This window comes from Dendrobates tinctorius, unplaced genomic scaffold (assembly GCF_039654945.1).
Source record: "Dendrobates tinctorius isolate UK_male_01 unplaced genomic scaffold, ASM3965494v1 ptg000254l, whole genome shotgun sequence".
Lineage (NCBI taxonomy): Eukaryota > Metazoa > Chordata > Amphibia > Anura > Dendrobatidae > Dendrobates > Dendrobates tinctorius.
This window is the reverse complement of record NW_027361921.1, coordinates 7,000,377-7,026,019: the sequence shown is the minus strand read 5'-3', so window position 1 is coordinate 7,026,019 and position 25,643 is coordinate 7,000,377. Positions and strand designations below refer to the sequence as shown.

The 25,643-nt window shown below is 43.9% G+C and overlaps 1 protein-coding gene across 5 annotated transcripts in view; it reads right to left on the bottom strand.

Moving 5' to 3' along the window:
* Nucleotides 1–25,643, bottom strand: part of LOC141067709 (glutaminase kidney isoform, mitochondrial-like) — a 484,569-nt gene that overhangs the window by 261,783 nt on the left and 197,143 nt on the right. For all 5 annotated transcript variants that reach the window (XR_012226460.1, XR_012226459.1, XM_073558127.1 and 2 more), the window contains exons 8-9: nt 20,132–20,164; nt 3,690–3,748 (exon numbers count right to left, since the gene is read on the bottom strand). Coding sequence is in view for 3 of the 5 variants with exons in the window: in XM_073558127.1 (XP_073414228.1) it covers nt 3,690–3,748; nt 20,132–20,164 (92 nt within the window). In the remaining 2 variants the exon portion in view is untranslated. The remainder of the gene's footprint in view (nt 1–3,689; nt 3,749–20,131; nt 20,165–25,643) is intronic.

The window sequence follows — 25,643 nt, the reverse complement described above, 5'->3', positions numbered from 1 at the left end:
GATGACTGGCTGAGTGGAGTTAATGACTGGATATAAGGCTGCCGACGCCCTTCTGATCTGCGGGTGATTTCTCTGTGGACTTCTAGGAAACCAGTCTGATTCCTGCTCATCTAAAGCTAAGATTTCTGCTGTGCCTTTTTGCATTAGTGTTTTGTTTTCCTTGCTTTTCTGGATTCTGCCATTCCCTGCTGGGGTGAGCTGAATCTCCTTTTGCCTGTTGCTCTGTCTTCAGAATATTCCTGAGTACTGACATAGCTTTTTTGAAGCCTAGCGTCTTCAGGGCCTTTTTACTGTCAGTTTGTTGGCTCTTATTTTCATAGGGTTTTTCACGGATTGCAGACAGCAGCCTTCCTGTCCTTTTCTATCTAAGCTAGCGTGGGCCCCATCTTTGCTCAGTCTATCTTTCTGTCTGTGTTTTGTTCTTTCTTCTTGCTGCACCGTCATTATATGTGGGGGGCTGCCTTTTGCTTTGGGATCTGCTCTGGGGCAGTTTAGATTTCCCTTTCTGGCTTTAGGCTATGTAGTCCTCCGGCTGTGATCGAGGGGCCCAGGGCATCGTAGGAGCCCCCCACGGCTACTGCTAGTTGTGTTGATAGGTTCAGGGGTCTGCAATCCGATAGCTGCCAACTTCTCTGGTTTTCTGGACTTAGCTAGCATTTCTATTTTTGCCTCCTACGGTGACTCAATCATAACACCATACTCTGTTGCCTCAGGAGCATTGGCAACAGAGAAAACTAAGTTGTTTGTTTTCCCTGTTCGTTATTTTCCCTAATGTTATATTAGTACAGAGGTGGGACCAGTGTCAGCACTAACCAGTTCCCTAGTAAGGGATAGGTGCAGGGCTAGTGAGGGATTCAGGTATCCTGGTCGGCGACAGGTGAAGAGCCTGTATAGGGAACGTTAGAAGTGTTCAGGGACACAGCCTCAGGAGAGTGCAGGAGGTGTCCACGTCCCCGTTCCCTATTGTAGGGTCCACTGTTGTAATTGTGTCCCCGGTGTTTCCTTGTTTGTCTTGTTTCAGTTACCGACCCTTTTGGTCATGTCACACAGGGTAATTCACTACGTGACACAAACAAGGAGAAAACTGATCAGAGATGCAGCCAAGAGGCCCATGATCACTCTGGATGAACTGCAGAGCTCTACAGCTGAGGTGGGACAGTCTGTGCATAGGACAACAATCAGTCGTACACTGCACAAATCTTACCTTTATGGAAGAGTGGCAAGAAGAAAGCCATTTCTCAAAGATATCCATAAAAAGTGTTGTTTAAAGTTTGCAACAAGCCACCTGGGAGACACACCAAACATGTGGAAGAAGGTGCTCTGGTCAGATGAAACCAAAATTGAACTTTTTGGCAGCAATGCCAAACAATATGTTTGGCGTAAAGGCAACACACAGCTCATCACCCTGAACACAACATCCCCACTGTCAATCATGGTGGGGGCAGCATCATGGTTTAGGCCTCTGCTTTTCTTCAGCAGTTACAAGGAAGATGGTTAAAATTGATGGGAAGATGGATGGAACCAAATACAGGACCATTCTTGAAGAAAACCTGTTGGAGTCTGCAAAAGACCTGAGACTGGGATGGAGATTTGTCTTCTGACAAGACAATGATCCCCAACATAAAGCAAAATCTACAAACAATGGAATGGTTCACAAATAAACGTATCCAGGTGTTAAAATGGCCAAGTCAAAGTCCAGACCTGAATCCAATCGAGAATCTGTGGAAAGAGCTGAAAACTGCTGTTCACAAACGATCTCCATCAAACCTCACTGTGCTCGAGCTGTTTGCCAAGAAAGAATGGGCAAGAATTTCAGTCTCTCGATGTATAAAACTGATAGAGACATACCCCAAGCGACTTGCAGCTGAATCGCAGCAAAAGGTGGTGCAACAAAGTATTAAGTTAAAGGGGCCGAATAATATTGCACGCCCCAATTTTCAGTGTTTGAATTTCAACAAAAATTTAAAATAACCAATAAATTTCATTCAACTTCACAATTGTGTCCCACTTGTTATTGATTCTTCACCAAAAATTTACATTTGGTATCTTTATGTTTGAAGCATGTTATGTGGGAAAAGGTTGAAAAGTTCCAGGGGGCCGAATACTTTCGCGAGGCACTGCATGTTTCCACGTTCAGGATTACATCAGGATTTGCTGCGGCTTGGACGCTACGTACAGCCGCTGCGTCCAGATGTTACAGCATAGTGGAGGGGATTTTATGAAATCCCATCTCCACTATACGTGCAAGAATGCGGGTGACACACCCGAAATTACGGCCATGTGGCGTGTCTTTTTAGACCGCAGCATGTCTATTTATCTTGCGTTCACACTCCGTCTGCGCAAGATAAATTACACAGTCTATGGATACGATGTGGTGATACCGCATGTGTTCAATGAACACATGCGGTATCACCGCGCGTATAAAGGGGGGGCGGCGCTTTGGGCGGAGCGGGGTTTCCGCAGCGTCCAAAGCGCCGGCAATATGTGGAAACATACCCTTAGAGTAGTGTTTTGATGTAGCAGAGGTGGTTTCTTTCATACAGTAGAGTTGTGTGTGTGTTCATATAGCAGAGTTGTTTACATGCTGATGTAACAGAGCTGTGTGTGCGGTAATGTACTGTAGTTACTTTGCATTGTACAAGGCTGGTAACTTCGGCAAAAAGCATACTTTTTTTTTTCTGTTTTTCAGAAAGGATAAGATTTTTGATAAGTAGTATAGAGCGCTGTATTTTGTTTTTCAAGCAATTAACAATTTTCTCCAACTAAGAAGTTCTGACAACCCCTTAGAAAGCTAGAAGTGAAAATAAAGGATTTTCTGCAAGGTGACATCTGGCTGCCTTGTGGTGTGCGGGGAAAATAAGAACAAATCTCTGGAGCGCTCCTTTTAGAAGAGCTACTTTATGTAGAAAACACTGAAATGGGAAGGATTCCTAGATCAATATTCTTACATGGAAAAGCTAGCTGCTTGTCTATCTGGATTTTAGGGAAAAAATGGCATGGGGCACCAAAGGGCAATTTTGCACAGGGCACCATTCCGCCTACCGCCAGCCCTGCCCAACCTATTACAACCTAAAGGGCTTTTACTTGTCCGTGTTTTTTACTGTGGACCATGTTTCCACAACAAATCACAGCGACACATACATTTTTAATCTGTGTCATAGATAAAAATTACCCATAAAAGTCTATAGGGCCATTAAAGTCATGGACAGCACACGGATGGCATCAAAGTGGCGTCCACGTGCTGCCCACCATTAGCACTGTAATGGATAGTGGATTTTGCTTTTATTTTTCCATATGTACAAATCCCCAGGACTTAGATCGAGAACCCTGACGAATAACGGCACACGCTATTAGGTACGAGACACATCATGTACATGTGATTGAGACCCTGGATTGTGAGGTACAGGGGGATAGGTGATCATTTACCTCACACATGAAAGATGATCTTTATGCACCTTCCACTACAGTTTGTAAAGCACGACAAACAGAATATGGCCAAAGTACAGCAGATTGGCAGGATTTTATTTTATGGATTTTCTAAATGTTACAATCATTTAGAATTTGTTATCAAGGACAAACTTGTAACATTTAATTATTCTTTGATGTCATGAGTGATACAATTAATCAATATATTGCTCATTCTGCATTTGTATCTATCGCTTTTTCCGTTTCTCACGCTGTATACTTACGTGGCATTACTGAATCCAACGTATTCATTACCGGCCATCTTATTAAGGAACTGCATTACCTAGAAAAGCAAAACACAACCAGCATAAATACAGTGGTCTTACTAAGAAAGGGCTCAAAAAAGAAGGAACCCGGGCCGCAGCCAACTTTTACAAGACTCTAAACTGTCACACACTGGAACACAGTTATGGATATTCAACCCCTGGACTATCACGGACATATATATTAAAGTATTCAGAAATCACAAACTATTATTTAAGTTATCAAAACTTCAAGACCTCTGTTTGACTTAAAAAATCTAAATCCGAGGTGTCCACAACTTTTACATTGATGGCCTATCCTTAGGGTAAGTCGTTAATGTCTGATCAGCCCATCAGCTCTCATTGGTGTAAGCTGCCGCCAGATGGAAGTACTCACTTGCTGAGCTGGCCGTCTACTTTTAGTGCCAGCCGCAAGGCACTACATATCTGCCTCCAATTCAAATCAATGGGAGGCGGATGTGTAGTACCACACTGATAACAGCTGATCGGCGGGGGTGCCAGGTGTCGGATCCTGGCCGATCAGACATTGATGACCTATCCTAAGGATAGGAAAACTGGAGCAAGAGGGCACCACCACAAAATGTATAACTGGGATCCACAAATCACATAGTGCAGGCAAGATGCATTGTGAAGGACAAGAAAGGCATTATGTATGGCACAGTGATCACCAGATACAGAAGAAAGATCATTTTATTAACAATAAGCCATAACAACAAATTTAAATACACTTTAAAAACATTGCACACAGCAACTGGGGACTTGTAAGAGTAGTGTCAAAAGTCATATCCTAAATAGGGTCACTCAAAACAGTAAATGTTGGAATGGAAATCAAGACCCAGCTAGACAGAGGCCACCAGAAATAATCAACTTCATATTGCCTCAGGTATGGTAATGTATACACAAAGACGCTAAGGGTCAATGTGCAAATAAGGAAAATGAGCGATTGAGAGCCCTTCGAGCGAGGGCTGGGATTACGAACCACGCAATGGGGTGTAACCACGCAACAGACTGACCTCGCAGTGGGGTGTAGCCACGCACCAGACTGTGCAGACTAACAGCAAACAAATACCTGGTGTACCTCTCTTGCCATTCCTACCTTGTGTATGAAAAAGCTCTGTCGTTAATATTGTTCGGGTAGAGCTATTCGATAGCGCTATACATGAAGAAAGTGCACGGGTAGAGCCATCCCATAGCTCTATTCCTAAAGGAAATGAACAGGTAGAGCTGTCCGATAGCGCTATCCTTCAATGTTCCTGAGCGTAAGCTATTTCACATGGTTGAGCGCACTTGGGATCTGCCCCCAAGGCCCTGCCCATGCCCAATGTTTGGTCTGTAGACCGCAGCTAGGAGTTAGTCCCGCTTTTGTGTACAAAATTTTGGGGCTTTTACAACTGTTAAAAATCTTAATAAAAGACCTTTGTACACACAGTTGACAGTAAACCATTTGGCAACGTTCGGAATAAGTTTACCTTGCATCTGGGTCTCAAATATTTTGACCTTTATTTGTTGGCTTTTCTTTCCCATGGAGAAAGCCACATATAACTGCCCGTGTGAAAACACTGGGAGAGGCAAATATATTTTTACAATATCCAAGGACTGTCCCTGAGATTTATTGATGGAAAAATCTTAATAAAAGACTTCTTTGTACACACAGTTGACATTAAACCATTTGTCAACATTAGGAATAAGCTTACCATGCTTCGGGGGCTCAAATATTTTGACCCTTATTTGTTGGCTTTTCTTTCCCCTGGAAAAAGCCACATATAACTGCCCGTGTGAAAACACTGGGAGAGGCAAATATATTCCTACAATATCCAAGGACTGGCCCTGGGATCTATTGATGGTCATTGCAAAAGCCAACATGACAGAAAACTGATGCCGTCGCATCTGGACTGGCAAGTCTTTATCTTTGGAAATCAAGTCAATTCTTGGAATAAGAACTGTCTGACCCTTTGGTTTTCCATTTAAAGCAACGGCATGAATAACGTTTGCTTTTAAGCTTTTAACATTAAGCCTTGTGCCATTACAAAGGCCATGCTTTCTGTTAAGATTGCGCAGGAGCATAATTATAGCTCCTGGTTTCAGCTTTAATTCATGAGGCAACCCAGTGGGATTCAAAGAGTTAAACTCTACAGGGTAATCTGTGAGAATCACACCCTCCTCTTCCGCAATTGTGTCAACGGAGCGAAATGTTGAGTGTTCACTTTGAACTTGACTAAGAATTTTGTTGTGCAAGGCGTGAACGTCATTCAATGGTGTAAGAATTGCTTTATTGGCAATTGCTTCTACCGTTGCAACAGTAATCTCAATTGAGTCACCAAAAATAGCTGTAATTAAATCACCCTCTTCAATAAAAGAATCCGGGATTTCAATTGTGTCTTCTGGTAGACCACATTCATTTGACAACTCTCCATTGCCAAGTTTGAGCAACCATGAGTTGTACTCAACGTCTTTGTGCGACGTTCTCATATTCTAATGTAACTGGAACCGTGAAAACTGATTCCAGGATTTTGAGTATTTAATGGTGGACTGTACAATGTGGGCTCTTTTTCCACCTTCCACTATTGGTAGGGTTTGACGAAAGTCACCACCATTTATGAAAACTTTTCCACAAAATGGTCTGTTTTTTCCACATACGTCTTGGAACAAATTATCCACAGCGTTCAAATTAAAACAGGGAGTCATTGTTACTTCTTCCCTATGTCATGATCCAGGTTCGATGATGACAGTTAAAAGCACATGTAACCTTTTTTTTCCTGAAGCTGTGTGCTTTGGTGTGGTTTTTGCCCCGGTGGCCATTGAGATTATTGCACTGTGGTATCCTTTGTTCTAAATTTGCCCCCGGTGGTGGAGAGCGTCATTGCACTCTGCTTCTTTAGTTAAGTGCACATGTTTATAATGCAGGTGTGATTGCTGGCTCTGCTATAAAAGAGTCACAGGTGTTGCAATCAGCTTTGGTGATAGTATTCATTTCCAACCATCCCTGGTGGAGGAAGGAGCTAGAGAGAGCTCCTTGCAACACGGTCAGAGCCCTGGTGTGGAAGGAGTCAGAGGGGATTTCCTTGCAGCTCTGACAGAGCTTGGTGGCAGCTTTTCAGGAGGAGAGCTGCATTCTGGTGGTGGACTCTGTTGCCAGGAGCAAGAGCAACAGAGTAAAGCTAAGTGGTGCTTCCCTGTTTTTGCCTTTCCTTTATGTGTGTTTCAGTGCAGTGGTGGGATTAGTCTCTGCACCGGCCATTTCACTAGAAAGGGGTAGGTGCAGGGCGACCTAGGGTTTAAAGTTATCCTGAGCGGCGCCCGGTGCAGAACTGGCCTAGGGATCGGTAGGAGTGTAGTGACACTGACTCAGGGGAGTGCAGGAGGTCTCCACGTCCCCGTTTCCTATCGGAGGGCCCACCATTGTAATTGTTTCCCTGGTGTTTCCCCTTATTATTTAAATTCGCCCTGCTGGAGGCTGTGTATCCGACTTTACGCGTATTTCTGAAATTCGCCTGCTGGAGGCGGTGTATCCAGCTGCACGTCTTATTATTTAAATTCGCCTTACTGGAGGCGGTGTATCCAGGGTCGCGTGTGTCATTTAAATTCGCCCTGCTGGAGGCGGTGTGTCCAGTCACACGTAACCATTACACCCAAATAACGACAGATGACTCCATAAGCTCATTTGCTTGAAGTGAGGTTGGCTTAATTTTTGACACTGTGGTCTCATTTGTTGTAATTCCAAGACCAAACTTGGAATGGTAGGTGCTACCATTTTGTAGAAATGTATCCGCCAATCCAGTAGAGGCTACAGAGCAAATAGACTTCTTTTCTGCCTGTAGTGTCTTGTGCAAGCAGTTGTACAAAAATGTCTTCCCATTGTCTCCTGGGCCGTCTTGAAAAAATCAGTGTGAGCTAGTGTTGTCTGGCTGTGATGCAGCATTGATACAGCAAGTGTGTGAAGTAGCTCCTACCACACCTGTCAGGTCCACTAGGCAGTGCGGCTTTAAGACCACAGTTGCAGCTGGACAGCGTAAGCATTGCTCAGCTAAAACCTACGCCTGCCAGACTGGTGTCCCTTCTATTTTCTGCTTTTCTACTTCAAGGGGTTGAGTTTGATTAGTTTTCTGCTGGAGCCATGGGCAGGGTTCTATTTAAACCCTCAGCTATCGGTCCATAGCTGCAGATATAGCTTTGCTGTTAGCCTTGCTGCTGGTTCCTTGATTTTGTCTGTTTAGTGAATATCCTGTTAGTGACCTGGCTTTGCCTATGACTACCCTTTTGCCTGACAATTCTGCCTACGACTCTGAATTTCCTGGTTTGATGTGGCTTCAATGACTTGGTCAGCTTCTTGGCAGTACTGCCCCCCGACATTATATCTGGCTCCAAAAATACTCATGGAGCAACTCCAAGCAGTCATTGAGCAGATGCAGTCTCACACCCAGATAGTTTGGGACTTGGCAGTACGCCTCCAGCTTCACAACACTGCTCAGGCCCAAGTGGCTGCAGCACCTCCAACAAACCTGGAACTTAAGATTAACTTTCCTGACTGTTTCGCTGCAGAGAACAATACATTTTTACCATTTAAGGAGACCTGTAAATTATATTTTGTCTCCACCCATACTTATCAGGTTTAGAAAATTTACGTGTGGGACTTGAGATATCTTTGCTGCAGGGAGCCCTAAGGCTTTGGCCTTCTCCGTTCCTCCGGATTCCCTCCAATTCTCCTCATCTTACTCCTTTTTGTGGCCTTTGGTTTATTATAAGATGACTCTGACCATGTAGCATTTTGCAGAAAACAAGATTACATCCTAAGTCAGGGGTAACGTGCTGCAGAAGAATACTGCAGAATCTTGGCATTGGGCTACAGACTCAAAGTGGAATGGCCAAGCCTTACACCATCAATTACGTGTTGGATTATCAGATCAGTTAAAGGATTCTTTGGTTCAATTTCCAGCACCGGACTCTCTTGATTCAGCCATGCCCATGCGAATCCATTTGGATCGGCACCTGTAAGAGTGTAGACGTGATCACAAGACCGACCCAACTCCTCTCCCTAAGGTACGAGCCGCTGCTACAGCCGGTGAAGAGCCCATGCAGATTGTGGTTACTCTGTCGCAACAATCAAAAAGGGGCCAGCAACGAGAGTTGGGCCTTTATTTTTATTGTGGGGAAGCTAGGCATCAAATCTGTGTATGACCAAGATGATGACTGCGAGGTGCCTAGATGTGCCCAGGGATACCCACCTAGGTGAAAAGATATTTCTCTTTGCTTCTTTTAAAGTATTGCTTACTTTTTGCTTGTCCTATCTTGAAAAACCATTTAGCATGATGCCATTATTCATTGCAGTTTTGAGGACAATTTTATTGATAGCAAAAATACTTGTGTATGGAGAAGAACCCAGCTACCCAGCTAGATGTGCTCCCTCTGCTGTGGTTCCCGAACCATTGGGGCTGTCACCTAAGCTGCAGGGTGTAACGCTTAAGGCCCAGGATCGTAACCTGCACTTGAGGAGAGGGGATGTGGCTAAGCAGAGGGAACTGCAGCGCGCAAGTGAGAAAGACAGTTTGGGCGGGAACGACAGGTGCGCGAGGAGCCCATGAGGAGATTTCAGTGGTGAGGCGACAGGGAAGATCAGGTCCAAGCCCGGGACGTCAGAGTGTGACGATAAGAGATTGTGGCCGGTACAGACTCCACAGACATCGCAGATACCGCTGCCGCAGCAGACCCCGCCTACATCACTGACTGTGAAGTATAAGGTCTGCGAACGAGAGGTAGGCACACCTCAATACGGTGCTAAAAAACGGGCGGCCGGCGGTGAGTTGGGTTTTTATAGAGCTGCTCATCGCCGTTGTGTGGGGACAATCTCAGCTGTGGATAAGGACGTTTTCCCTCTCTGCCTTCACATCTTCTACACCCAAGATCTGCATCAGGACCACTAGAAGTTACCACCAGCGTCAGGACTACGGGGTAACACCGTCATCATCGGGACTCCGGTCATCATCTTCCTCAGGATTGGGACAGTCCCTTACTGCATCACAGTCAAGGCGCCATCAGTGACATTCGGAGATCAAACCGTGACTGGCGCCAGAGTGATAAGTGTATTAAGGTTGAGCCTGTTGTTTAATCCGATATTGTTCCTACTGTTATTATCTGCTGTTTCTGGTTGTATTAAGTTCCCTCCCTGCGTGAAGCAACTGTTGTATAATAAACCCATGTTACCCTTGACCTGCTGTTACCTCACACTTGGATCTACTCATATTAAAATAATCTGCCCTAGGAATGTCATTACCCAGGGGGTAGTTAAGTTAGTCACCAAGGAGTTGTCATTCCTCATTGGTACCCTACATATTGAATCCATTCCACTTTTTATTCTTGAAAATGTGTGGATGTGGTATTGGGCATGTCTTGGTATTATTGTACATTGAAGTCCTGAGCGTCAGAAGAAATGTAGGTCTTTATCTGTGAATTTGTCTAAGACCATACCTACCCTATGTGTGTTAACATTTTTCTGACTGTGTATTCACACGTTGCGGTTTCTGCTGCGGCTTTTTCCGCAGAGAAACCGCATCTCTTGGCAGAAACGAGAGAGAGAGAGAGTTTTTTGTATGGCCCGGAACGTAGAATGCAGCTGCGGTTCCGCAAAAAAAGTAGTGACATGCTGCGGAAAATAAACCGCATCGAATCTGCGTGGAATTTTCCACAGCATGTGCACAGCGAATTTGGTTTTCCATAGGTTTACATGGTACCTTAAACCGCATGGAAACTGCTGCGGATCCGCAGGACCAAATCCACAGCAAAAACCGCAACGTGTGCACACACCCTGATGCTTTTTCTGTTTCTGAATCCAAAAAAATTCCCCTCACACAGAGATTATGATTGTCCAGTTGGTCTTATACTGTCACGCTGTGAAAGTCTTCGGTAACCAAGGGGGGCCTTAAACTGTCCCTGGAACTGGAACCCTAACTATCCCTGTCCCTGGGGGCCTGAACTTCCGAAGGGTAGTTAACCACTTCAGCACCAGTGGAAACTAAATCCAATTAATATAGGACACAAATTACACCATCTCTAAAGACGACTGGTGATTCATTACCCAACATGACCGTTTAACTCCAGGTCTTCAAGGGGGACGTGACACCCTTGTGACATACACCTAATTATTGTCTACCCAAGGGTAAAATACATAATCTTAGCATGTAGCAAACAGTCTGCAAAAAGGGTTCATCCACCATCCATGACACCAGTAGGTGCAGGTTTCTTTCTTGTGGATAAAAAAGATGGTGGTTTAAGACTTTGCATTGACTATTGGTAACTTAACAAAATCACTGTAAATTATCAGTATTCTCTATCGTTAATCTTTGATCTCTAAAACCATCTGCTGGGAGCTCATTGGTTCCAAGCTTGATCACAGGGAAGCGCATAACCTTATAAGATAAGCAGATAAATGGAAGACTGCATTCAACATCTGAGAGTCACTAAGAGTATCTGGTTATGCCTTTAGCTTCACGTACCGCCCCTGCGTTTTTTATTAAATTTTGTTAATAAGAGATATAAGTGGTCAATTTGTCATTGTCCATTTAGACAATATCTTGTTTTGTTTCCAAATTATGAATCTCACATCCGTTATGTACAGTATGCACTGTATTCGAAAGATTCTTAAAAAATTGTTATTTGCTAAACTTGAAGAATGTGTTAACTTCTGGGATATATCATTTATATGGATGGGTGGACCGGTGGAAGTTCGAGTTCTGCTACCTGACCTGAACTTTTTAGAAAGTTTGGTTTGGGCACCAGAACAGTACCCGAACTTACACCTGAACCTCATTGAAAATAATGGATACCAGAACTGCTAAGAAAATAAATCTCTCTCCAGACTTACCTCGAACACTGCTCCAGACATCAGCAGTAAGTCCGTGATCGCCATACAGGCCCTAAGGGTATGTGCACATGTTGCGGATTCTGCTGCGGATCCGCAGCGGATTTGGCCCTGCAGATACGCAGCAGTTCTGCAGGCATTGTACAGTACAATGCAAAACAATGGGATTTCAAAACCGCAGTGCAGATGCTGCAGATTTTTCCGTGCGGGTTGGCTGCAGTTTTAAATCCGCAGCATGTCAACTCTTTCTGCAGATTCCGCAGCGGTTTGACACCTGTTCCATTGTCCTGGTGTCAAATTGCAGGGGAAAACTGCAGGCAAATCCGCAGATCTGAAGAAGCAGGTAGCGAAACATGCGTGGGGGTCCAGCAGTCCACATTACGGACTTTGTTGAGCGTGTGCTAAGCATTCTTGGCTAGCGCACGCGCAGTATGCTTTTCCCGACTGCGGGCAAAGCCGAAAAGCCTGACTGTGCATGCGCCGGTTAACTAAGCCCCGGAACACAGCAAAATACTTGCGCAACAAATGGCGGAGACCTACTCCTATTCCTCAAAAAACTGCGGACGGCTGCCAAGGATGGGGAGGCGGCACACATCGGGAACACCGCCCATCGGACCGACCTCGTTTTCATCGCCCGCCAAAAGTAGGTGACAGATTCCCTTTAACCGCACACAACAGATGCCGCCAGCGTACTGCAGTGTCAGTGGTCAGCATATCGGAGAACAGCAATAGCATGCATGTGTTGTCTTCTGATCTAACCACATGACACTTATAGCGATATATGTGGAATAGATAGCGGCATCCAAACTTTTTAAAAGTACAATCACACTGCAATTTAATGCGTCTGGCCGATAATAGCAGTGTGGACCGCACACACAGTCAGTGTTGGAGTGCTGGTGGCATTTGTATTGGGGAGTAGCAGCAATATATATACACATGCATGCTGTCTCCCTATCCAGCCATACAACACACTTGGCAATCTACAGATGGATCTAGTAGTGGGTATTATATACCATACTGTTATATGACCTGATAGCCAGTATCAATCATAATGATCAAAATCTATTATAGTGTGTCAATAGGACATTGTCATCTCTCCCAGACACATCGATCTGGCACTAAATTTGAGACCCTATATATATGGATATATGAAACCCAACCAATAATTTATGAGGGACTATGGTTAGGGATCCTATTATAAACAATATATCTCTGTAGTCCAGTTTTACATCAGGAACTTAGTGAGTCACAGCAGTGAATATGATACAATCAACTCACTAGGATGTATGTCAATTTGTTTTTAAATAACTAAAAAAAAAAAATTTAAGAAATTACTAAAAGTTAATTTTTATTCACTTCTTTTCCCTTTCCTTTTTTCCTGTTATTCATAGATACATCTATGCATCTGCGCTGACCGAGGTACAAGGCAATATGTCTGCATTAGTGATCATCAGTGTGCTCGTGATATTCGCTACTTGGCAAGTATTCTTTTTTTTTAATGCTTGTGCAGAAGCTCCAGTCCCCGCCCCGATTACACACAGGTGGATTATATTTATCAACATTAGTAATTTAGGACAACATTGGATCATTCAGGCTTAAGTGCACACGGTGCGGATTCTGCTGTGGAATTTTCCACGCAGATTTTGCAAAGGGTATGTGCACACGCTGCGGATTGGGGTGCGGATTTGACCGCGCGGATTGCTCTGCGGTTTTTCATCTCTACAATGGAGGAGATGACAAACCGCAGCGGAATCCGCAGAAAGAATTGACATGTCAATTCTTTCTACGGTTTCAAAACCGCAGGAAAACCGCACGGAAAAATCCACACTGTCTGCACTGCGGTTTTTTATTCCCATAGGGAATAATGGTACTGTACACCGCAGCAAAAACTGCTGCGGACCCGCAGCAGTATCCGCAGCGTGTGCACACAGCCTAAATCTTCAGGTAGAATGACCTGCGTTTTACGTGCAGTTTTCACCTGCAGATTTCTATAATAATGGAGCAGGTGGAAAACTGCAACAAAACCGCACAAAAGAAGCGACATGCTGCTTCTATTCCACACCAAGTCTGCGCAGAAAATCTGTAGCATGTGGACAGCGTTTTTTGTTTTACATAGCCTTAAATGGTACTGTACATCTCTACAGGGCCAAATCTGCTGCAGAACTGCACAGAATCTGCACCGTGTGCACAGGGCCTCAGGCTATGTGCACACAGTGCGGATCCTCACGCGGATTTTTCCGTGCGGATTTTACTAAATCCGCAGGTCAAATGACCTGCATTTTTCCTGCAGATTTCTTCCTTTTTTTGCGGTTTTTGTGCGGTTTTCCACCTGCGGAAGACTGCAGCAAAACCGCACAAAAGAAGTCACATGCTGCTTTTTTTTTCCCCGCACAAAAACTGCGCGGAAAAAACCGCAGCATGTAAACAGCGGGGGTTTTTTATACACAGGCTTTCATGGTACTGTACATCACCTGCAGTTCTGCTGCAGATCCGCAGCGGCAAATTCACTGCGGATCCGCAGCAGAATCCGCACCGTGTGCATAGGGCCTCAGAGATCCACAATGAACTTCTGGAGTGAGTTTGCTGCACTGAAAGTAAAGGGGCTGAATAATATATTGCACGCCGCACTTTTCAGTTTTTGAATTTCCACAAAAAATTAAAATAACCAATAAATTTCGTTCAACGTCACAATTGTGTTCCACTTGTTGTTGATTCTCCACCAAAAATGTACATTTGGTATGTTAATGTTTGAAGCATGATATGTGGGAAAAGGTGGAAAAGTTCCAGGGGGCCAAATACTTTCGCAAGGCACTGTATATGGCAGATGATTTCCTCATGTGACCATTATGTATCCCTCCATGTGGCAATCTATTTTTTTAGCTACAACTTCATGCCCTTACATGGCAGCTGATTTCCTTAAGCTCCGTATTGGGGCTTGTGTAGGCTAGTTCTTGGCAGCTGGTGTTATTTGTCCATCTCAATATTTGTCGCTTGTGGACATTTACTCCTTTTTTTTTCTAGCCCAGTGCGGGGACCTGCAGTAAGACACTTGTGTTTTCTCTCTTCGGTGCATCAATATTTCTATCCATACTGTAAGGTAGCGCTCACTAAGTGCATTGGGGAACGCCCGCTTGGCAGCGCAATAACATACAGGAAGACTCAATTTCCTTAAGTTCTACTGGGTTTATTGCTCCATATCCCCAGCAACACAAACACAGTAGTCAGCCTTTAGGTCCGGCAACATAAAATAATAATGTCCATAAACAGGGCTTTGCTCCCCTCAGACCCTATTCACACACAGGGCCAGGGCAATGTCCGTTAAACATTCAGTTCCATAGGACAGTACAGTCTTACTGACCGGGGTCAGTGCCACTCACGGTTGTCCGACCGTCCACTCTGGAGGTATCTCACAGACCTTGTTCCTCTGGTTCAGGAAAGCCAGCACTGCTTCCCCAGGCTGTGGAATATCCAGCAAGCAGGCTTGGCCTGGAGCCACACACAGGAGGCCTTCTACCTCCCAGGTCACAGACAACTCTGTAGTGTCCCACCTGGACACATGGAAATCTGTGCACAATCCAGATTCCCAACACTCTCTCATGTGCTAAACACACCTTCATTATGTAGCTGTAACCTCACCCCCAGGTGAGGTATGGATCACATGACTGGTCACCTGGTCATGACCTCACGGCAGGTCCCAAATATACCTGCAGCTTCTGAAGGAAAACAGGGGTACAGCCAGCACCCTCACCCCAAGGTGAGGTCATATGGGTAGCCTGACCCTCCCATCTCTCATAGCTACCCGCAACCCGGACCCAGGTGCACTAACCGTTATCTTAGTGCTCACGTGCACTAATAATAAAACACTCCGGGTTGCATCTCAGGGAGCATCTATCCCTGTGACATATATCGGCCATTCACAAGCCTGCCAGTCACTGTTTCCGCATCACCACAGAGGGAACGCCTGTATGCATGACCTGGGGAGCCCATACAGCGCCCCCTAGCTGTCACAGGGGTCACTGCATCACAATACATTTTTCTAGCACCGGTCATTTTAGTCGCTTTTGTTTCTTACCTTGCCTTATTACCTGTTTTTTGTCTTTTTTTTGCTATGGATGTGCAATAAAAATTATATTGATTCAAATAAATCCCCTTATTTCATCGTATCTCGGGTTAAATATTTTCACACTTATATTTATCTATGTAATTGACTTGTAATGTTCTCATTTCCTGTTCTGTCCAGATGTCACCGTATCCCAGAATTCCAAGCGGAGGAAGTTCACCGACCGCCATATTGGGATACCCAAGTGATGGGTGTCTCAATATGGAAACCGCTGCTGGTACCAACCTATTGCGCGGTACCACCAGTGGAACACCGTTGCACCACACACACACACTCTATACGTTTTACGCACCACACTCACACAGCCCTCTTGCGCGCAACCACCAGTGGAACATCATCGCACTGTGCCTGCGCGAATTCCCCACAGGCGCAGTGAAACATTCGTCTGATCCCGGTGGCAGATGCGCGACGTGTCTACAGGCATAAGAAGCAGGTCACATTAAAGGAGTTTTCCCACGAACGAAAGTTCATTTTAAAAATTGTCTGTGTCTGTCCGTGTACGGAGCATACCACATCTCCTGGGCAGGGGAGGAAGCAAAAGACAATACTGACATTACAGCAGGGGATCACAGAGGATTCATTTTGTGAGGTGAAATATTTCCCTGACTGTTTTTAAACAATATTTTACCTCACAAAATGTATCCTCTGCGATCTCCTGCTATAATGTCAGTATTGTCTTTTGCTTCCTCCCCTGCCCAGGAGCTGTGGTATGTTCTGTACATGGTCAGGCACAGACAATTTTTAAAATGAAGATTCGTTCGTGGGAAAACACCTTTAAGTAGAAATTCCTCCTGACATGCTGTGCACTGACTGTTTAGTGATGGCGTACACAGGCTAAACAAGAGATGACATGAGAGGAGAAGACAGCAGATGGGGGAGAGAGAAAGCGCACCAGGGTGAGATTGACAGCGCACAAGGGGGAGACAGCTCAAACGGGACAGCACATGAGGGGAGAACACAGCACAGGAAGGCGAGAGCAGACAAGGGGGATAGCACATGGGGTAGACAGGTCAAAGGAGAGAGCACAGATGGGAGACGTCAGCACATGGGGAAAGAGTGGATAGGTGGGTGAGCACATGGGGGGAGATTCTCAACGCTGCAAAGCCTGCCCCCATCGTGACATTACTGCCCTCCCGATGCAATAGCATCGGGCCTCCATCTAGTAAAGCAAAATTGTACTAATCTGGGGAATATATGATTGCATGGATTAGCCAGGCTGTCAAAAATACAAATTTAGGAAATTTAAAGGCAGCATTGAGAAGTTTCACTAGTGTATCACCTAAGAGTAGTACCAAGGTCAGCAAAGTTTCTGTTCTGCAGACATCAATGATTGGTGACCCCCCAACCCTGTTCTTCAGATGCTCCTGTGTACTGCAGATTTGCCTTTATAAGGTGAATATTGTGTGCATTCAGCCAATGTTGGAGCTGGTAGCTGATCAATGGAGATGCCAAGTATTGGACTTCACCAATCTGATATTGATGACCTAAGGAAACTACCGTATATAACATAGCTATTAAGGTTGAAGAAAGACTAAGTCCATCTAGTTCAACCCATATTCTATCCTAACTTGCCCTAACTTGTTGATCCAGAGGAAGGCAAAAAAAAACCCATGTGGCAAACAGTAAGCTTCACATTGGGGAAAAAAATTCCTTCCCGACTCCACATACGGCAATCAGACTAGCTCCCTGGATCAACGCAATATTAAGGAAACTAGTGTATATACCCTGTAATATTATACTTTTCAAGAAAGGCATCCAGTCCCTTCTTAAATTTTAGTAGGGAATCACTCATTACAACATCATATGGCAGAGAGTTCCATAGTCTCACTGCTCTTACAGTAAAGAATCCGCATCTGTTAATATGCTTAAACCTTCTTTCCTCCAGACGTAGAGGATGCCACCTTGTCCCCGTCACAGGTCTAAGAGTATACTCGTATTTTTGGGCTGAAAAAGACCCTTTCAGCTTATACACGAGTCATACACCTAAAAGCCGGCGAGGGAAGGGGAGCAGGAGACATGATACTCATCCTCACAGCGTCTGCATATCTGGCTCTGGTACATGTCAGTCTGGAATGTCTGCATCTCCCTTCCTGTCTTCTTCCCATAGGGGTGGAGCCGCATATTCATGACTTTAATGAACGGTACCATGTGACCGCACAGGAAAGGAGATGCAGACACCCGGGACTGAGATGTAGCAGAGCCGGATATGCAGACACCTGGAAGTTGAGTAGAACTGGGGGGAGGGTGAGCCAGCCATGCCATATTCACCTCTCAGTCTCCCAGGTCCTGCAGAGAGCCGGCTAGGCTTAGGAGCAGCTGATGTGAGGTGAGTATGTCATTTTTATTTTTTTTTTTTAAATCGCAGCAGCATTATATGTGTCTCGCTCGCGCCTTGGCTGAATGGCGCGAGCCGGGGGGTTTGTGGCCCCACTGTGCCACAAACCAGACTACTCTGGAAGGGGCGTGACTACGACAGCTACCTTGGTCTTCACTGGAGCCTCTGATAGTGAGGTCAGGCTTGTGCGGCAGATAGCTGTCAGGTGCCACTCCAGGGTGGTGTCTGGCTATGGCTGCTGGTCCCACTCAGAGACAAGTCACTTTGACAGAAGCTATAGACAGGCAGGTAGACACGACAGGCACGGCTGAGACACAGGACAGACTGGCGTGGTATGAGAAGGGACAGGTAGGGACCTGTTCACACTGCAGGTATGGCTATAGGCAGGAGTGTGGAGAAACTGCAGCAAGAAGAGCTGCAAGGGTGCAGGTGCACAGACGGAGCTGCAAGGGTGCAGATGCACAGGCGGAACTGCAAGGGTGCAGATGCACAGACGGAGCTGCAAGGGTGCAGGTGCACAGATGGGGAGGACACAAGGAAAGACACAGCAGGGAAGGAAGCCAGAGACAAGGAGAAAGGGAGACTAAGGTAGGACAGAGTACAGACAAGGTACTGGGACCAAGACTCAAGGGCCAGGATATTCAGCCTCATGGCTGGCAGACAAGGTACAAAGCAAGACAAAAGTATTCCTCCAGAGAAGGAGATACACAGAACAGGGCCTGGCTTCCTCAGCAGCAAGATACTGAGATTAGACATTGCACAGGCAATGTTTCAGTGGGTGTGGCGGAACTAAATAGTCAAGGGCTCCAGGTGATTGGTCAGGGACAGATTAGACAGGTGCACCCTGACTGCATAATAACAAGAGAGTTCTGGCGCCGCCCCCCTATACACACATAACCAGGAAACATACAGGAGAGCAGAGGCACAGAGCACAGGACTGGCAACAGACAGAATTCACAGCATGACCCGGAGCAGTAAGATGATGTGCGGGGGATGGGAGGCCATGCAGTGACGCCAGCAGGGTTGTTACAATATGGGGCATATATATTAACATGGAGCATGTTATGGGCCACCAATAACCTTTGTGCTGCAATATTATATGGGGCATATATTAAAATGGAGCATGTTATGGGCCACCAATAACCTTTATGCAGCATTATTATATGGGGCATATATATTAACATGGAGCATGTTATGGGCCATCAATAACCTTTGAGCAGCATTATTATATGGGGCATATATATTAACATAGAGCATGTTATGGGCCAATAACCTTTATGCAGCATTATTATATGGGGCATATAGATTAATATGGAGCATGTTATGGGCCACCATTAACCTTTGTGCAGCATTATATGGGGCGTATTTTAATATGGAGAATCTTATGGGGCCATCATTAACATTTCTGCAGCATTATATGGGGTATATATTAATATGGAGCATCTTATGGGGCCACCAGTAACCTTTGTGCAGAATTATATGGGGCGTATTTTAATATGGAGCATTTTATGGGGCCATCAGTTTACTTTTATTAGTATCTATTTTTATTTTTGAAATTTACCAGTAGCTGGGGGTCGGCTTATACACGGGTCGGCTTATACACGAGTCTATACGGTACATATTTGTTGTTTTGTTTTCTTTCAATAGTTTGAATTCACCACCCAAATATATATATATATACACACACACACACACACACACACACACACACATGCACAGTATTATATATATATATAGAAAAAGGAAAAAAGCAGCACAAAAAATGATCAACCAATACGGGTGCAAGCCTTCCAGGCATATACCAAACCTTAAAAATAGTCCTCAAGATGAAAGCAGCACACCAAAGAAATTCCAGTTAAAGTGCTATTTATTAGCCCATCTGGCTAGTTGCCCATACAGCGACGTTTCGGTCCTGTGAATATGTTTTAAATCTATTTTTATATTTTATATCACTTTTTGTATGCTTGTCAGTTAAACTGGATTAGAAAACATAATATACTACATAGTGGGGCAGACTGGTTTAGTGCTATAGAAAATGCAATTATAAGACTTAAAAGGGAAAAATAGCATCTGTAGAAGAAAAGTTTGATACTTACGTAATCAAATTTTTCAGCATTACCGGCAGTTTGCTGCAAAAATAAAAAGTTTGTTAACGTGTAGCAATCTACAGTGTTCATTAACAGCTTATATTTCAATATCTAAACATTTCAACATCATGTCATTGATTGTTAATGCAACATAAACATCTAAAATAATGAGAATAGTGTTCCATGGGGAGGATTTTTTATTTTGGCACATTTAGCTTCATCTCACCTACTTTGTATGTGTTTAGCACTCTAAGATTGACAAACTCTCTGCTATGTTCGTTAGAATACATAGAGCAGTAGTTTGCATGCAAAAATAAAAAAATATAATGAAATAAAAAAGTGTTTACCCCCAAAAAATTGTAGCAAACAGTAAAGGCCCACATATACGTTAAAGTGAATCTGTCAGCAGGATTGTGCTCAGTAAACTACAAATAGTGTCAGGTCGGCGCCGTTATACTGATTAAAATAACTGGGCTGATTAAATCCATCTTGTGGTTGTTGTTTAATCTTTATTTGTAGTTTTAAGTTAATGAAATTCTCGTGCTCCGGGACGGCCTGTGGGCGGAGCTTTGTGATGCACTGCTTACATATTCATCTGTATGGCTTATGACAGGTCACTGATCTTTCAAAGACTTGCCTCCTATTTTACATAATGAATATAATATTGTTGGCTTAGAAAAAAAAAAAATTACATTCAACAAAATGCCGCTGGCCGACAGATGCTACTGAGCAAGCGCTGCCGGCACCATTTTGCTCTGGCAACATTTTTTTTTCCCTCCAGCAAAATGACGGTGGTGATTGCGCAGTAGCATTTATTGGCAAGTGATATATGCTACTGTGCATGTGCACCTGGCGCTATTTTGCTAGAAGTAAGAAAAAATTTGGCTGCAGCAGAATGGCACCAGTGGTAGCACTTGTGCGGCAGCATCTATCGGTAAGAGATAGACACTGCTGCGCAGGCGCCATCTTGCTAGATATTAAAAAAAAATTTGAAGTTAACAATATCCTATTCATTATGTAAAATAGGAGGAAGGTCACTGAAGGATCAATGACCTGTCATAAGCAATAAGAATAACTACCTAAGCAGAGCACCACATAACCCACCTCACAGGCCAGCCCCAAAGCACAAGAATCTTATTAACTGAAAACTACAAATACAGATTAAACAACAACCACAAGACGGATTTCATTAACCCAGGTATCATTTTAATCAGTATAAAGGCACCAACCTGACACTGTCTGTAGTCTACTGACAGGTTTGCTTTAAATAAATGTTGGATGAATGCTGACAACTATCTCTCCCATTCACGTAAACACTTGGTTCGGCCAAAAGATCCTGCATTCTCTGTGAATACCAGACTTCTCTGGCAGCCACTTTACTTCATATACAGGAGAAAAAAAAATTTGCCACTGAAATTCAACATTCCAAGTCCTTCTTGACCCCATACACAGCAGACTGGTGGCAGATCACTCCAATATTAACAGGCTTGGTCAAATTAGCATAATGTGTATAAGGGTCTTATTAAAGGCCCACATAGCGTGCCTTGAAAAAGTATTCATACCTTGTTAACTTTTCCATTTAAAAGTATTTTATTAGGATTTTATCTGAAATACCAACAATATGTAGCAAGTATATGGAGAGTTTAAAGGAAATTATATTTGGTTTTCTAAATATTTAAAAAATATACATTTGAAAATTGTGATGTGCATTTGTATCCAGCCCCCTGTAGTCTTAAACCCCTAAATAAAATCCTGAGTGACCTATTGCCTCAAAAAAGTCACATAATTAGTAAATTGAGTCCACCTGTGTGTAATTTGTTCTCAGTATAACTACATGTGGTCTGTGAAGGCCTAAGAGATTTGTCAGAGAACAATAGGGATCAAAAAGCATCATGAAAAGCAAGGAACACATCAGACAGGTCAGGGATAAAGTTGTAGAGAAGAATAAAGTAGGGTTAGGCTATACAACTACACATCACAATTTTCAGATTTAAATTTTTAAAATATTTAGAAAACCATGCATCACTTTCTTTACACTTCACAAATACTTCCCTCATAGTGTTGGTATATTACATAAAATCCCAATAAAATACATTGGTGTGTTGTAAACCAACATGAACAATAAATCGATAATACGTGTAACACGAATGACTAAACTGACAAGAGTGTATGTGTGTGTACACTATGGGGATATCATACTATGGGGGGCAATATAGGGGCATCATGCTGTGGTGGTATTATACTGTGTTTAAAGCAGATTTTAGACAAAGCGGGGCCCTGGGCAGAAGTTAAAGGGAATCTGTCACTCTTTTTTGCCTATCAGCTGCGGCCACTGGCATCAGGGGCTTATCTACAGCATTCTGTAATGCTGTAGATAAGCCCCCGATGTTACCTGAAAGAGAAGAAAAAAAGAGTTAGGTTATATTCACCCAGGGGCGTTCCGGGTCCGGCGCCTCCCATCTTGCAGTGATGACGTCCTCTTCATTCCTGGCCGTCGCGGCTCAGGCGCATTGCTCTGCCCTGTTGAGGGCAGAGCAGATTACTGCAGTGGGCAGTAAAAAATCCAGAGAACCAAATTGTATTATATTTACATAATTAGCATTTTATTGCATGACATAAGTATTTGATACAATAGAAAAACAGAACTTAGTGTTTGATACAGAAACCTTAGTTTGCAATTTCAGATGTCAGACGTTTCCTGAAGTTCTTGACCAAATTTGCACACAATGCAGCAGGGATATTGGCCCATTCCTCCATACAGATCTCCAGATCTGCCAGGTTTCGGGCCGTTGCTGGGCAACATTAAGTTTCAGCTCCCTCCAAAGATTTTCTATTGGGTTCAGGTCTGGAGACTGGCTAGGCCACTTGAGGACCTTGAAATGCTTCTTACGGAGCCACTCCTAGGTTGCCATGGCTGTATGTTTTGGGTCACTGTCATGCTGAAAAACTCAGCTACGACCCATCTTCAACGGTCTTACTGAGGGAAGGAGGTTGTTAGCCAAAATCTTGGCATACGTGACCCCATCCATTGTCCCTTCAATACCATGTAGTAAGTGATCAAATACTTATTTCATGCAATAATTATTTAAAATCATACAATGTGATTTTCTGTTTTTCATTTTTTAATTCTGTCTCTCACACTTGAAGTGTACCTACGATAAAATTTACAGACCTCTGCATAGTTTGTAGGTTGGAAAACTTGCAAAATTGGCAAGGTATCAATACTTGTTTTTCCCACTGTATATACAGATCTGGCAAAATTTAAGAGACCACTGCACAGTTTTATAAAAATCAGCTTCTCTACATGTCTGACTGCCATTCCATTCCAGTGTCAGTTGAATTCCAACCAATTCTATTTAATGTGCTTCTGATTAGGTGATCACCTGAACCAAATCTATTTAATGAAGGAAAGTATAAAAAACCCTGCTGTGGTGTTCACAATCCTCTTTCAAAAGGACAAGCTAGATGGCAAAGAAAGTGCTAGTAATATCCCAAAAGTAATAGGAATGAAAAAATAAGTTTTAACCATACCAAAGGAGATGAAAAGAAAAGTCTTGAGTGAGGAAAAGAAGGGCTCAATTTTGGCTTTACTAGGTGAGGGATACAGTGAACGTCATGTTGCCTCCATCCTTAAAATTTCTAAGACGGCAGTCCATTACAACAAGGTCAAGCAGCAGACATTGGGAACAACAAAGCTACAGACCGATGTTATGAATGGGTCACGGAGGAGGATAGCAGGCCCAGGCTAAGCAACAGAAAACCAGAGAGGTTGGTAACTAAGCGGATGGCAGACCCCTGATCCTATCCACACAACTAGCAGTAGCCGTGGAGCGTACCTATGATGATCCTAGACGCCTCGGCACAGCCGGAGAGCTAACTAAGCCTAAAGCAAGAAAGGGGAAATCTAAACTGCCCCGGAGCAGACCCCAAAGGAATAGATAGTCCCCAAACATATATTGTTGGTGAGACAAGATGAACACACAAATGCAGGCAGGAAAATAGACTGAGCAAATGATGGGGCCCACACTGACTAGACAGGATAGGAAAGGAAAAACACTGTCTGCAATCACGCAAAAAACCCTGCAAAAAGTCCAAAACACGTCTGATGCACAAAAAACACTGAAGTTGCACGACTTCGCCCCCAATATATCAGCACTCTGGTATATTCCGAAAGCAAAGCAAAAAGAGACCAATATAACAGGGGTCATAGAATCATAGAATCGTAGAGTTGGAAGGGACCTCCTAGGCCATCTGGTCCAACCCCCTGCTCAAAGCAGGATTCGCTAAATCATCCCAGTCAGATGTCTGTCCAGCCTCTGTTTGAAGACTTCCATTGAAGGAGAACTCACCACTTCTCGTGGCAGCCTGTTCCACTCATTGATCACTCTGTCAAAAAGTTTTTTCTAATATCTAATCTGTGTCTCCTCCCATTCAGTTTCATCCCATTGCTTCTAGTCTTTCCTTGTGCAAATGAGAATAAAGTTGATCCTTCTACAATGTGACAGCCCTTTAGATATTTGTAGACAGCTGTTAAGTCTCCTCTCAGTCTTCTCTTTTGCAAACTAAACATTCCCAAATCCTGCAACCTTTCCTCATAAGACAGGGTTTGCAGACCGGTCACCATTCTGGTCGCTCTTTTCTGAACTTGCTCCAATTTGTTGACATCTTTTTTAAAATGTGGTGCCCAAAACTGGACACAATATTCCAGATGAGGTCTGACCAAAGAGGAGTAGAGGGAAATAATGACTTCACGTGATCTAGACTGTATGCTTCTGTTAATACATCCTAGAATTGCATTTGCCTTTTTTGCTGCTGCATCACACTGTTGACTCATATTCAGTCTGTGATCTATTAGTATACCCAAGTCTTTTTCACATGTGCTGTCACTTAGCCCTATTCCTCCCATTCTATATATGCTTTTTTCATTTTTATTGCCCAGATGTACTACTTTACATTTCTCCCTGCTAAAAACCATTCTGTTAGTTGCTGCCCACTGCTCCAGTTTATTTAAATCTTTTTGAATCCTCTCTCTCTCTTCTCTAGTATTAGCTATCCCTCCTAGCTTTGTGTCATCAGCAAATTTAATCAGTTTACCCTCAATTCCTTCATCTAAATCGTTGATAAAGATGTTGAACAATACAGGGCCCAGGACAGAGCCCTGTGGTACCCCACTTTGTCAAAACAAACTGGCACAAGTAGTAACATATGTGCCGTGATTCAGCACAGCCCCAGCCGGAGCTGGCTGACCCGCACACAGCAGAGATAGGTAAAACCAGTTTAAATGCAAACAGAATAGCAACTGAACCACTTAGCTGAACAATGCAGGGACAAAGCAGGAGACATCAGACCTCAGAAGGAACAGGAATAAAATCACCAGCAGGGATAGAGGGAGTCAGCTGTCTTAAATCCCAATCAGAAACCCCAGATCTCCAATCGTCTTCCTCATTATCAGGTGGCAAGCCTCTGTCAATCAGATCAGCTCCACTACCTCCAGTAACCACCAGAGGGAGCCCAGAAAGAG